General features: G+C 46.8%; 1 protein-coding gene across 15 annotated transcripts in view; it reads right to left on the bottom strand.

Annotated features, from left to right (window-relative positions):
• Plekhg3 (pleckstrin homology and RhoGEF domain containing G3) overlaps nucleotides 1-14,483 on the bottom strand; it is a 41,421-nt gene that overhangs the window by 18,379 nt on the left and 8,559 nt on the right. For 3 of the 15 annotated variants that reach the window (XM_048798499.1, XM_048798507.1, XM_048798500.1), the window contains exon 1: nucleotides 9,603-9,753. The exons of 8 other annotated variants lie outside the window; for them this stretch is intronic. In XM_048798499.1, the coding sequence (XP_048654456.1) occupies nucleotides 9,603-9,626 (24 nt within the window). In that variant the 5' untranslated portion in view covers nucleotides 9,627-9,753. Of the gene's footprint in view, nucleotides 1-9,602; nucleotides 9,754-14,483 lie in introns of those variants that run through there. 4 more of the 15 variants (XM_048798509.1, XM_048798510.1, XM_048798508.1 and 1 more) reach the window with 3 other exon arrangements.

Raw genomic sequence — 14,483 nt, 5'->3', positions numbered from 1 at the left:
GGGTGCATCTCAGAGGAGAGCCCCAGGGAAGACAGTGCTACTGCTTCCTCCTCCCTCTCCAAAGAGGCTTTGCAGTTAATCAGCTCTGCTTCTCTGGAGAACCAGCAGCAGGGCAACAGCAAAGGCAGCAGGAAGAGAATGACCCAAGCCTCACCTCCACTCTGGACCCCCAGCTCTGGGGCACTCTGATGTCCTTCAAAGCAGCTGTATAGTCAGGCACCGCCCCCCATCTGGAACAAGGGATTTATGGCCTAAGACCTTTCCCAGATCCCTGGGGTCAGTTACCTCCTGTGGGGAGGCTAAAAGGAAAAAGCCCAAATCCCAAATGGATTTTGCAGCCAGGCAGATCACAGCCTTAAAGCAAAGGATTAATTACAGACCCACTCCAAACTGCACATACCAGGGAGCTCTGTCGCTATAGGGTACCTTCTGAGGGTTACTCTTTGGTGATCCCACTGTGTGAGGATGGCAACATAAGTACACTAGGAACCCAGAAACTAATTATTTTCTACTTTGAGAAGTTTTGAAAAAGTGGAATTCACACCTAAATTCTCCTAGGGCTAAAACAAACCAGAGAAGCCACCTACTGGCAGGTTCTCTGTGCCATATGCAGGAAGTCACCCCTCAAATAAGGCTATGCAGCAGGCACTCTCAGGGTCCCCATAGATTCAGAGCTGAAGCCACAGAAGTAGTAAGTGGTAGATCTGGACTTGGAAAGCAGGCCCCAGAACTTATGCTCTACCAGACCCTGCCTCCCTGATGGATTTCACACCAGTCAGGGCGACAAGCAAAGGATTAGTGACAGCCCCTGGATGCATGGCTTTGCTTCAGAATAAGCTATGGAGGACATGGGAGACATGAAAGACTAGAGTCTATAACACTCCAAAGGACTGAGAAGGCTATTTCTGGACCTGCCTACCACGTGGCCTCTAGCATTTACTCTCCCATTAGAGCAACACAGTAATAATACAAATTCCAGGTCAAAGGATCACAGGCCATGCGGAAGCAGAAAGGAGAAGGGAAAGGTCCCTAGGATCAGATTAAAAATTTCTCAGATGACAACAGAAACCCTGCAGTGACTGGGAGACCCACCCATGATCACAAGGCTCTCTCTCCTTGGCAGAATTCACTGGGAAAGAACCTAGAGGCCAAGAAAGGGAGGACCGAGGAGAAATGGGCAGCAAGTACAGCAAGGCAGGTCCGTGTGTGGGCTGTGGAGAGGCCACTGTGACACAGTAGACACACCCCAATCCATCGGAGCAGAGACAAGTACCACCCACATGCTCCCAGGACAGGGGCAGCCTTTCCTTCCTATGTGATCTGGTAAGCATCACCCATAAGGTAAGATCCTCTCTCCAACCTAGGATGAGAAATTGGTTCCTCCAACTCATTCTGGAAGTTGTGGCCCCATACGGGCCACCAGAGATGTTGAGAGCCACAGCCAAAGGGGCCCCAGCAAACTTCCAGCTGCCAGCAAACTTCCAGCTGCCGGCTGATGATTGGCTCACAGCGGCCCCAGCAACATCTAGCTGATTGGCTCCTCGGCCCCAGCAACATCTAGCTGATTGGCTCCTCTGCGGTGATGCTCATTGGACTGTTTCCCTGCCCTTTCAGACCACGGAGCTGCTCATTGGGGGACTTTTTTTGGCTCCGCCCACGTGACCCAGCCAATCGGCCTCAAGAGCAGGAGGATTGTGGGAGGTAGAGAGAGGCTTGTGTGGGAGAGAGAGGCTTGTGGAAAGCCGGTGGTGGCAGTTGAGGCTCTGAGGATTTTTCCTGAGAGGCTGTTTTGTTTGGCGTGTGTGGTTCTAAAAATAAAGTTAGTTTCTTTTGACAAGTGGCTCCTGATTGTGCCCAGCCAGACTGCGGCAACACTGTCTGCTGGGGAATGAGGGGATGAGGCAGACAGCAGCCAGACCCTCAAGCCCAAGCCCACGCCCACCCCATGCTACCATACCTGGTCTCCAAGTTCCCTAAGCATCTCCTGCAGAGACCTCTTCCAACAGAGTCAATCCAGTCAGTATCAATCCATGAATTAACCTTCTGGAAAATCTCCTTCTCATATCCTAAGTTGTGAATCCCTGTCGAGGTCCCCAAAGAACTTTCTTTATGATGAGCCCAAGAAACACAGGTATGTACCTTTTTTAAGGATGCAGGAGCATGAGAGGAAGGAAGAATGATTTCTTTCTCTTTCCTTCTTTTTTTTTTTTTTTGTGGCAGAACTGGGGATTGAAGCTAGGGCCTGACATGCCAGATAAGCAGTCTACCACTGAGTCATACACTCAGCCCTTTTTTTTTGAATACTTTTACTTACTTATTTGTTTGTTTATTTATTTATTTAAATGTGGTGCTAAGGATCAAACCAGTACCTCACATGTGCTAGGCAAGTGCTCTATCACTGAGCCACAACCCCAGCCCACCCAGCCCTTTTTAAAAAATATTTTGAGACTGGGATTCAGCTGGGCATGGTGACACACACCTGTAATCCCAGCAACTCAGGAGGCTAAAGCAGAAGGATCATCTGCCTAGGCGATTTAGTAGCACACTGTCTCAAAATTTAAAGAAGAAAAAAAAAAAACTGAAGGGCTGGGGGTTGTAACTCAGTGGTACAGCGCCCCTGGTTCAATCCCTAGTAAACCGCCCCCCCCCCCAACAAAAAAGCTTTAATTTAAATATAAGGAAAATTACATTCTTCCTCTACCCCCACACCTGCCCAAGTTATACAGCCTCACCTCCTGAGAATAGGCCCTACATCTCCCCAGGTATGGAGGCAGGCAGGTTACAGCAGGTCCCTTGGAATCCCAGCAGGGTGGACTGGGGCCAAGTCTCACATCCTTCCCCTCCCAACCATGCCTCAGCACCATTCCCTCAATCTGACCCAACAGGGGGGAAAAAGATACCCCCAGGAAAGTGCAATGGCTTCTGTGTTTTGTCCTCAGGCCTCTTGTAAATGAGCAGTGAGATCTTACTTCCCCACCACATTCCCTTTAGAAAGGAATATCCCACAGGGGTACCCACCTGCAGCCCTCAAGAATTCTATGCCTCTGGTTCTGGGGAATCCCCAGGAATCACCTCATTCCCTCAGACTTTGCTCCCAGGCAGCCAACGAGCTGAGAAGGCAGTGGTGGGCAGGTAGGCTGGAGACTCCCCAGAAAACATTCTGGTTAAGAGAAGCTGACGTCATCCTTTCACCTACTGCCCTTCCTTCACCCCACACCCAAGAACGGAAATGCCACAGCACCACACCTGTGTGGTGTGGTGGGCAGGAAAGGAGTAAGGAGGTTCCCCCAATAGTAGCTGCTCCAAAGTCCACCTTCCTCAGCCAGAAGGTGCAGACTGCCGCCGTCACCTCTTGGCTGTAAACATCTAGATGTCCTAAAGGTCTCAGAACTAGAGTGGCCAAAGGGCTTTTGACCTTCCCCAGAACAATCCCCCAAGTCCATCTTCAGAATCTCCTCAGAAAGGGTGCCGAAAGGAAGCCACAGAGAGCAACCACAACTGCTCTGACACCAGGGTGGGGAGCAGTGTAACTTCCACAGAGATCTCAACTGAGACCCTAAAACCACGAGGCTGTGCTCTCCCAGCTCTGCACACCTCCGGCCACCCTACTCCCACAGCCCAGCTCCTGCCCATCAGTTCCTACTGCTCCTGACCCATGTCCTAGAGCCTCTCCAGGGGAGGGGACAACCCCAAGAGGGCTTGGCCACCTGAGAAAACTCCCTGGGGAGTGACTTTGTGTTTATTGTATGCAACATGCTCTGTAGAGGCTGTGGCAACTGTGTGATCAGGGTTGCTGGACCATTCAAACCCAGCCCAGCTGGCTCAAATTCATTTTCCCTCAGGAATTTGTTTTCCCAGCACCTAAGAGCAGCAGGGGTCCACGCTGTCTGAGACCCTGAGCAGGACCACAGCTGCCAGGAAGGAAAAGAATTGTGGTTGCTCTGCCAATGGAGCCCTCCCACCTGAATTCCAGGAGGAAGTCTGGGCCTACAGCCTGAAGTCCAGAAAACTCCCTCAGCCTGGCCTTGGAAAGGAAGGAGAACCCTGGGGTTCACCCACACCCCAATGTTCTCACCTCCCACAACCTCAACATTTGCTTGTAAATGCAGCATTTCTCAGAATGCAACAGCAGACCCTCTCCATCTATAAATGTAACCAAATCACTTCCTTTAGAAAGGCATCCTCAGTCATTTCCAACATACTATACTACAGTAGGGTGAACAATGCCCCTGCCATGGAAAACCATGTCCACAGATATCCTCAGAATCTATGTCACCTTGTGTGGCAAAAGGGACTTTGCAAATGTGATCAAATTAAGGATCTTGGCCAGGGGCAGTGGCGCACGCCTGTAATCCCAGTGGCTGGGGTGGGGGTGGGGGCTGAGGCAGGAGGATCATGAGTTCAAAACCAGCCTCAGCAAAAGCAAGGCACTAAGCAATTCAGTGAGACCCTGTCCATAAATAAAATACAAAATAGGGCTGGGGATGTGGCTCAGTGGTCAGTCAAGTACCCGAGTTCAATCCCTGGTACCAAAAAAAAAAAAAAAAAAATTAAGGATCTTTTTTTTTTTTTAAATATATTTTTTAGTTGTAGTTGGACACAATACTTTATTTATTTTTATGTGATGCTAAGGGCCTCCCATGTGCTAGGCAAGTGCTCTACCGCTGAGCCACAACCCCAGCCCAAATTAAAGATCTTAAGGTGGGAAGATCATCCTGGATTATCTGGGTGAGCCCACTGTAATCATAAAAAGAACCCCACAGGAGTCAGAGTAAGACAGATGTTTTTATGACGTCAAACAGAGGAGCAGAGAGAAAGAGGTGGAAGATGCTACTGCTGCCTTTGAAGATGGAGAAGTGGCCATAAGCAAAGGAAGCTGAAAAGAGCAAAGAAACAAATTCCACCCTGGAACCCTTAGGAAGAATGCAGCTCTGTGGACTTAGCTAAGCCACTAAGTTTGTGGCATTTGTTATAACAGCAGTAGGAAACTAATACACACACGTCTTTGAATTCTAATAACCTGGATATCATTTAAAGCACTGGTCCATGGAGTTCATATGTGCAAGCATTTCTTTTGAATTAGTGAACCCCAACAGTCTGGATCTTCACTACCAGACAGCAAGACACCACTAGGTGCCCGATAGATGCCTGCTGGGAGGACTGCAGGACCACACCTAGAACACTTCACCACTCCTACAGTGGATAAAGGTAAATAGCGGTCAAGGTCATGACCAAAGCCAGTTCCTTCTAGACTAATGAGTATCCACATGAGTCACTGCCAGCAAGTTTCCAGTGAGCCAAGAAGCACCCAGGATGGGTGACTACTCATTCACCCAGCAGTCCCATCCTAGTTGGCCCCAGATACGGGGCAAGAACAGGGGCACTGCTGCCTTGTCATGCCACATACAGAGTGCTTAGTCACAAAAGACCAGGAGGAAGGGGAAAGTAACCAAGCCTGGACAAACAATTATGATGATTCTACATATGAATATCCCAAGAAAAGCTGTCTACCAGGAAGTTTCACATAAACACATACAAAAGTGAAAGAAGGGCAATTACTGTAGTTTATAAACTGCTGCTGCTCACAGCCAAGACAGGTCACCAAGGCTTCCAACATAACTTACCTCCATGCAGGGAAATGATACAAGGTCCCCAGAAGATGCAGCAACCAAAGAAAGCTCTAAAAGATGGTGCTAGAAATTACTCTTGGAAACCACAGGCAGATCCAAAGTTCCAGAGGGCCCACCCCTCATATCTCTAGGTCAAAATGATTCTAGAGGGCTGAGTGTGGAGCTCAATGGTAGAGTGATTATTGAGCATGTATGAGGCTCTTGAGTTCCACCCCCAGCACCAGGGAACGGGAGGGTGTCTCAAAGGATCTTTGCTACCTGGCAGCAAAATTAAGGGCCCTCGCCCTGCAAATTACCCATTTTATAGGCACCATCCCCATTTTGGATGGGAATGCTTGTTTTGAGGCCTCTAGGCTGGGAGAGGAGCTTTGAAAAGAAGAACAGGGGAGCCACACCTTCAGAGTGACAGCATTCATTACTGCATCAGGGGCACTGGAGAACTTCAGTGGGAACAGAGGGGCCCCAGTAAATCCTGCTGAGTTCAGCACAGAAGAGAAAGTACAAGTGTGCAGCTCCAGTCCACAAGGGTTAACGCACTAAATTCACACACAAGCTCTGGAGTCAGACAAACCTGATTTGAATTCCACGTCCTCTACTTTCCTGGCTCTATGTGTCCTTGGGCAAGTCACTTGACCTCACTAGGCTTCAAGTATTTCATCAGCAAAATGGGAATAGTAATAGTAATAGTAATAGTGCCAATCTCACTGGATTCTTTCCAAGAGATGATACAAGGAAGTATCTGTGCACTCGACACTCAGTAAGCCACTCAGTAAGTCGACCAAGAACAGTGGTGGTGGTGTTGAGGACAATGGTGGATAAATCTCTTATTTGTTCCATAAGCACAAAGAAAAGAGATTTTTCTGACTTGTACCCAAGTTTATTTTACCCATGTCTCATATTAATACTGAACATACAAGATCAACTTGGTGAACCAGCATGACTTAATCCTGCTCCACCAACACAGCATTTATCCATCTTCTACGACCCACCATCAATTCAGACCAAATAAGTGCAAATACAGAGCAATTTAGCTGGAAAAAATAACGTAATATCCTTTCCCAACAGAAAGTCAAATCAGAAAATGAAAGATAAATGAAGAGATCCACTGCTATGGCAGGAAGGGCGCATTCTGTAGCATTCTGCAGGGAGAAACAGCATGTACTAGTAGGAGCTAGAGAGAACAGAGCTAAGGCATTGTGGGAGCAAAGGCACAAAGAAGTGACCAACAAAAAACAACCTTGACCGTGGTCCTTGGATTTTAAATCCAGCTTCAGGATGGACATCTGGGAAAGCTAACAAGGAACTGGGAAGGGCTCTGATGATCATCCATTTTCTAAGTCACAGGGAATATCAAATAGCGGGGAAAGCAGAAAAATGAGTATGGAAGAGCCCAGGGAATATAGCCAGCTCCTCTCCAAATGAGCCCTTGCTCTGTTCCTAATGCTCAGGATGATGGTAAGGAGCAGGGAGGTGAGCATTAAGTGCCTCAATGTCTACTCTTCAGGGATAATGCTAGTTGCCCTTCCTGAGTTGTGAGCTTCAAAACTCATTCACTTGACAAGTATTTACCAAGCACCTACTTTGCACAAAGACCTTGTGGCAGCCTTGTGGGAGATACAGCAATGAATCACACACATTTGTCTTAGGAGAAACAAGACAAGTATCTTAATGACAAAAAGAAGCAGATTAACTCTGCTTTTCCCAGGATGTAGCTCAGTGGTAGAATGCTTGCCTAGCAAGTACAAAGCTCTGGGTCAAGTCCCAGCACTGTAAAAACAAAACAAAACAAAACCCCCAAGAAGTACTGTCTTGGAAGGCAAAGGAGATCCAATCTGCCTGTAGTTTGGGAATTCATTCAAAACCTCTGAGCATGATGCTAGGCCCTGAGGACACTGAAATGAATGACACATTGTCCCCATCCTTGAGAAACTTGAACTCTAGCAAGGAAAACAGTCTTATAAACAGATTATCCACAAAATAATGCCTTGAGTGCGGGTACGGAGTATGAATAAAGAAACCACGCTAACATAATACGAAGTGCTAGTGCACCCAGGGGACCAGAGCGCTTTCCAGGAAGAGGTGGCATTTTAGTGAGTCATGAATGATGAGCACACCTTTAACAGGTGAGGAGGAGATCTCTGATGCCAAGGGAACAGCATATGGGCAAGATGGATCCCAAAAGCACCTGGACCACCCAGAACCTGAACATCTGGCAGCAAGAAATCAGACTGGAAAGCAGGCCAAGGACAGTGTGAAGAGAACCCACTCGGCCTTGTGGAACTGGACACATCCAAGGAAGGTCTGGAAGAACCACTGCTGGGACAGGCAGAAATGGATCTCCATGAGACAAGGTATATAAGAATGTGCCCTAAAAAGGAACAAAATGAGATATGTAGGGCTGTGACTACAGGTGTCCATAGAGTCCAGCAGCCTTCAAGAAGATGCAAGGCCCCAAGAGGTGCTAACTGTTCAGTGTTTCTAGGAGAGATGGCCCCAGGCAATGCTGGCTCAAAAGAGGAATGAGACCTATTTCTATTCCAGAAGAAAGAACTGTGCCCAAAATAAAGGTGACAACATGAGCTATGCATAAATTAGAAGCTCCCCAAGGCAGAAAAAGACTAGCTACTCTAGAAAACTGACTACCAGGTCTTAACCACAGGGGAATTGATCCCTCAGGGATCCTAGGCCAGCAACTCTCTCCAGGGCTCAGGGAGGGCTCCTCCACATCTTACCCCCTGAGGGTTTCTTCTTCGCCATTTGAACTTTCCTTCTCCACACTGGTCAGAACTGGGGGTGAGACTGCCAGGGTGCCTTCCTTCCCAATTCCAAGCAGGAGCCTCCAGACCGGAAAAGAAATGTGCACAAGTGTGGCCTCTTTGTGTAAACTGCTGCAGTGGTTTAAACCCTCCTGGCCTTCCCCACCTCCCAGGTACCATGGGGAGCAAAAAGCTCTCATTACTACCAACTCCAACTGCCTTTGCCCTGGGCTTTCACCTGGGGCCTGATGAAGTTACAGGAGTGGATCTTCCCAGGCAGGATTCATACACAATGTAAATTCTCAAAGGGAGGTACAGGGTGAGATGGCTGTTCTGCAAGTCCAGGAGGCCCCCATCCCCCATGGGGCTAAGGGGCCTCCACCAGGGAGGCCTAAGGAACTCATCCAACCAGTTCCAAGGAGGAGGGGGGAGGAATCCCCACCCCCCACCCTGCCCCCACTGAAAGCCTACAAAGACCAGAATTCAGAGGGTGGGGCAGCTGTCACCAGTCCGTTTCTGGGGTACATGGTGAAGCCCAGCCCAGGCAGCAGAATCTACTTCTGGAAAAGTGAGGCCTTGATTTGGAGACAAAACAAATAGCCAAGTCAGGGCAACAATCTGCCCCCTAACCTCCCAACACCTGCTGCCCAGAGCTACAGAAATGGTGGGTGCTGACCCAGCAACCATCAGGGTGGGGAGAACTTCCTTTCACCTGTGCTACCAGCCACCACTTGCTGTGATACAAAACAACCAACCCCTGTGGATTCTGGGAAAAGGAAGCTTCAGGAAGAAGTGTGAGATTAACTCTGCTTTTCCCAGGGTATGTGTGTGCAATCGCGTGAGCTGGGTCCCACAGGACCTTCTTTCACTGACCACCCAACTCTGAATATTCAAGATGAGAAGACCCTCTGAAGTGCCCTAACAAAGCATTTGCAGTAGCCTCCAAAAGAAACACAGGACAATGTCCCAGGCACAAGGACAAACCCACCAGAAGCAACCAGAGCAGGACACAAAAGGAGCCACTCCTGCTCCCCTGCACCTTGCCCGGGAACAGCCCTCAGTTTCTGAACCCCCACGGGAACAGGCTGTCTTTTCCCCCAAACCTGTAGCCAGCCAGGTTTCCTGGAGGCTGTCAGACAAGGCTTGGAGGCCCAGAGGTGACAGAAATCCAGAGACACCCCACTTGCACCCCAGGCCTGGCCCCAGCTGTACCTACCGCTTTCCTCAAAAGGGCTCCCATCCAAGCACCAGCACCCAGAGGGCGGCCAGGGGTTGGGGAGCGGCATTCTCCCGGGGGACCGGCAGCCCAGCGGTTAACAGGCTCAGGGCGAGCAGCAGCAAACTGCCACCAACAGCCTCAGGGGGGAATTAAGCGCCCCGCCAATTAAAGTGCCCGCCACCTCCAGCGAAACCTCTTCCAATAAATGTCCTATTCAGATCCAGTTCCGCGTGTGGGTCATACTTTCTGCATTTCTCTCATTCCTGACTGCTGGGGGGCCCAGCACAGGAAATGCAGCTGCCCACCACAACTCAAAGGTCCCAGCGGGGTGAGGACGCTAGGGCCACAGCCCCAAGAGGTGAGCAACACTCAGCAGAAGACCCACAAGCATCTCCAGCAATTAAGCACATGGGACACTAAGTGCAGGAAGTCAAATACTGAAGACTCTCAAACAAAGCCGGATCATTCACCAGCACAACAATACACCATTTATGCTGCGCCTCCCCCACCCAGGCCCTCAGAGCCTGAGGCTATTAACCCTTAGGTCCTCAGGTCAGCAAGAGTGGAAGGGAGGGACAGAAGGACCTCAGTTATTGTCCCCATTTTACAGATCTGGAAAACTGAGGTGTAGTGGCTCCTGAAATTATCTCAGCTGACATTTATCAGGGTGCACAGAGCATGGTGCTAACACATCCTCAACATAATCTCAGGATGCTCACCACTCAGGGCTGCCCAGATAGATGTGGGAGGCCAGAGTTTGCTGAAACCCATTAGCAAAAGCATCCCCTGCAGGCCCAAGAGGTGGAGCCAAAGATGAAAAGAAAGGCACCATCCCTCAACACCCCTCCAGGGAATGCCCTTGGAGACTCTGCCCTTTCACAAGTTAGTGCTTTTTGCTAGGACCATACACCACGGGGCAACCTCAGAATAAGGCCAAATGGAGTCACGGGGAATTCATAACTCACCTGTAAGTAACCTGTAAGAAGCCTCCAGAAACCACTAGTGAGAGCACAGCTGAGGAAGAGTGGCTGTTCTCCTCCACCCCGACTCTCACCACCGGGTGCTAATCTGCACCTTGGTTTAGTGAGCCCAGTGGCCAGTATCCTACACTGCTTTCTGGGTGTTCAGTCACTTTCTCCAGGGTTCGGTGCCCTTTCTTCCCAGGTCTTTCCACACTCAAATTCCTACTCCCATTTTTTTTTTTCCCCTAGTGCTGGGGACAGAAGCTAGGGCTTCATACACTCCAAGTGCTCTACCACTGTGTTACTTTCCTAGCCCCTTTTACCAATTCTGGCAGCTGTGTGAATGCTTACCAGAATAAGATCAAAGCACACAGGAGAGACAATGTTTTGTGGGTGCCTGTATTGGGAGAGAAAGGCACCTCCAGTGGAGGCATAGTAGAGGTTTGGGAATGGAAGCTCACCTCCTTCCTGCTGCCTGGTCACTCAGTGGAAATAGACCACAGGATCAGAGCGGAGATCTCTTCCTGTCTGAAAGGTAGACTGCTTGAACTCACCTATATATATTAACAGCATAAACCATACACCAGGTGCTGGGGACATGTATGAATGAGACAATTCCTTGTTCTCATAGAGCTTACATTCCAGTGGGGAAGAGAGCCATAAATGACAGACAAATTAATCTATTCCTGTTTGGGTACTGAGAATTGAACCCAGGAGTGCTTTACCACTGGGCTAAGTCCCTAACCCTTTTTATTTTTTTATTTTGAGGCAGGGTCTATCTAAATTGCTGAGGCTGGCTTTGAACTTGCAATGCTCTTGCCTCAGCCTCCAGAGTCCCTGCTGTCAGTACACTGAGCTACACCCCGCACCCCTAACATATTTCTGGGTAGTGCTAATTGCTATGAAGAAGATGGAGCTGGGAAAATAGTGTGACAGGGGCATGGGAACTTCATTTTAGGTAAGTAGTCGGGCAAGTCTCTGAAGAAGCCACTTTTGAGCCAAGACCTGCATGGTAAGAAGCAGCAGGACATGCAAAGCTCTGGGGAAAAGCCTTCCAAGCCTCTCGTCCTCTACCCCACTTCAAACCTCTACTCACACTCATGATGAACCTAGATCTCAGCATCACTAAGTGCAGAATTCCAAAATATCTTGCTTTTTAGCCTTCCTCCCCCTGTGACCAATGAAGCGGAGCTCAATATAAAAAGTATAAACCATGTGAGGAAGCAAACCATCACAAGGGTATCAGAAGATGTAAGAGAGAGGCTCAAAGATCTGAAAAAGACTTTTAAAAAATACACACTTTCCAACTTCAAAATCCACTACAAAGCTCCTGTTATCAACACTGTGCTGTACTAACATAAGAACATATATAGAGATCAATGGAACAGCATTAAAAGTACAGAAATAAGGGACTGGGGTTGTGGTGGAGCACTCACCTAGCATGCATGAGGCACTGGGTTCGATCCTCAGAACCACATAAATGTAAAATAAAGATATTATGTCTACCTAAAACTAAAAAATAAATATTAAAAAAAGAAAGTACAGAAATAAAACCTCACACATTTACAGTCAACTGATTTTCAACAAGGGGCCAAGACAATTCAATAAGGAAAGAATTGTCTTTTCAACAAAAGGTGCTGGGATAACTGGATATCCACATGCAAAAAAAAAAAAAAAAAAAATGAATGTGGACACCCATCTCACAAAATGTCACAAAAAATGTCAAAACGGATCACAGGCCTAAATGAAAGAAGCTTAAGCTATAAAACTCTCAGAAGAAAAGATAGGAGTAAGTATTTGAAGTGTTTGTGACCTTGGGTGAGCAAGGGTTTCTTAGGTAAAACACCAAAAGCTTAGATAAATTAGACTTTACCAAAATTTAAAAACTTTGTGCTGAGGGTATAGCTCAGTGGTAGAGCACTTACCCAGCATGCACAAAGCCCTAGATTCAATCCCCAGGACAGCCATTAAAAAAAAAAAAGTGAAAAGATTAACTACAGAATAAGAGAAAAAAAAAATACTTGACAATGAACTTATATCCAGAATACATAAAGAACCTTTACAACTTAACTATAAAAAAGTCAAACAGGCCAATTTAAAATGGGCAAAAAAATTTAATTCAACATTTCTCCAAAGAAGATACAGAAATGGCCAATAGGCATATGAAGAGATACGCCACATAATCAGTCATTAGGGAAATACAAATCAAAATCACAATCAGGGCTGGGGTTGTGGCTCAGTGGTAGAGTGCTTGCCTAGCATGAGTGAGGCTCTGGGTTCAATTCTCAGCACTGCACATAAATAAACAAAATAAAGTCCATTGACAACTAAAAAAATATTTTTTAAAAAATCACAATCAATACCACTTCATACCCTCTATGATGGCTAAAATCAAAATAATGGATAACAAGTGTCAGGGAGGATTTGAAGAAACAGAACCCTTGACCCTTGTATATCATCAGTGGAAATGTACAATAGTGCAGTACCCAGTGATGCACGCCTATAATCCCAGCTACTCAGGAGGCTGAGGCAGGAGGATGGCAAGTTTAAGGGCAGCCTTAGCTGATAGAGTACCCCTGAGTTCACTCCCCAGTACAATAAAATACAAATAAGTTGCCAAATCAGATAGTAGTGATGGTTGTATACTCTGTGAATATCCTAAAAAAAAAAAAAAAAAAAAAAATCAACTATATACACTGTACTTGGGTGAATTTTAAGAAGTGTGAAATAGGGCTGGGGATATAACTCAGTTTGTAGAGTGCTTGCCTTGCATGCACAAAGTCCTGGGTTCAATCTCCAACACACACACACACAAAAAAAAGATATGTGAAATAAATCTCAATGAAACTATAAAGAAAGAATTAGAGAAAGAAAGAATATTAAAAGCAAAAAGAGTATAGGAAAAATATAGACCATTCAATAACCACAGCTGGAAAAACTGGCTACTCCTCTGGAAAAAATATAATCAGTTCTACCCAAGAAGATTGGGTAGTTCTCAATCATGGCTACACAGAAAAGCCCCCTGAGTACTTCATGACCATGCCTGGGCCTCAGCCCAAGGAACTTCCCTCTTGCTGGTCTGATCTGGAGCAGGCTCAGGCATCAGTACATTCATTAAAAGTCCTCCAGAGGCATTCCCGTGCAGCTAGGGTAGAGAAGCCACTGTCACTTAAGAGCACACATTCTAGGCGAATCAAGAGGGTGAGTGTGGGAGGCAAAACTTGATTTTATGAGAAAATATACTAAGAGATATATTTATAATATCAGAATAGGAAAGGATTTTTTTTCCTTTTCTGCTTTTGTGGTACTAGGGATCAAACTTCAGGCCTCACACGTGTCCAGACTAAAAAAGAACAAGACACAAAGTACGACATTAGAACTAAAATGTCCCCATGAAAATGACATTATTTAATAAGGTTAAGACTATGTCTATGTATACATATATAATATATATAGTCCACAAAATATTATTTAACAAACAGATATATAAGGCACGCATAGATGTGTACGTACACCTGTAATCCTAGAGACTCAGGAGGTTAAGGCAGGAGAATTGCAAGTTCAAGGGGAGCCTTAGCAATTTAGGAAGATTCTGTCTCAAAATAAAACATAAAAAAGAGCTGGGGATGAATTCAATCCCCAATACCTCCCCCAAAACCCAAATACATATGTTATATATACATATACGTATGCATATCTCTATATGTGTACATACACACACATACCCCTACAAATCCACAAGAAAAGACAATGGCAATTAAGAATGCATAGAAGAGCTAGGAATGGTCCTGACACCTTGAACCTAAACAACTCAGGAAGCTGAAGTAGGAGGGCTGTAAGTTGGAGGCCAGCCTCAGTCACTTAGCAAGACCCTGTCTCAATAAAAATATAAAAAAGGATGGGGATGTAGCACAAA

This window comes from Marmota marmota, unplaced genomic scaffold (assembly GCF_001458135.2).
Source record: "Marmota marmota marmota unplaced genomic scaffold, marMar, whole genome shotgun sequence".
Lineage (NCBI taxonomy): Eukaryota > Metazoa > Chordata > Mammalia > Rodentia > Sciuridae > Marmota > Marmota marmota.
This window is presented reverse-complemented; position numbering and strand designations above follow the sequence as displayed.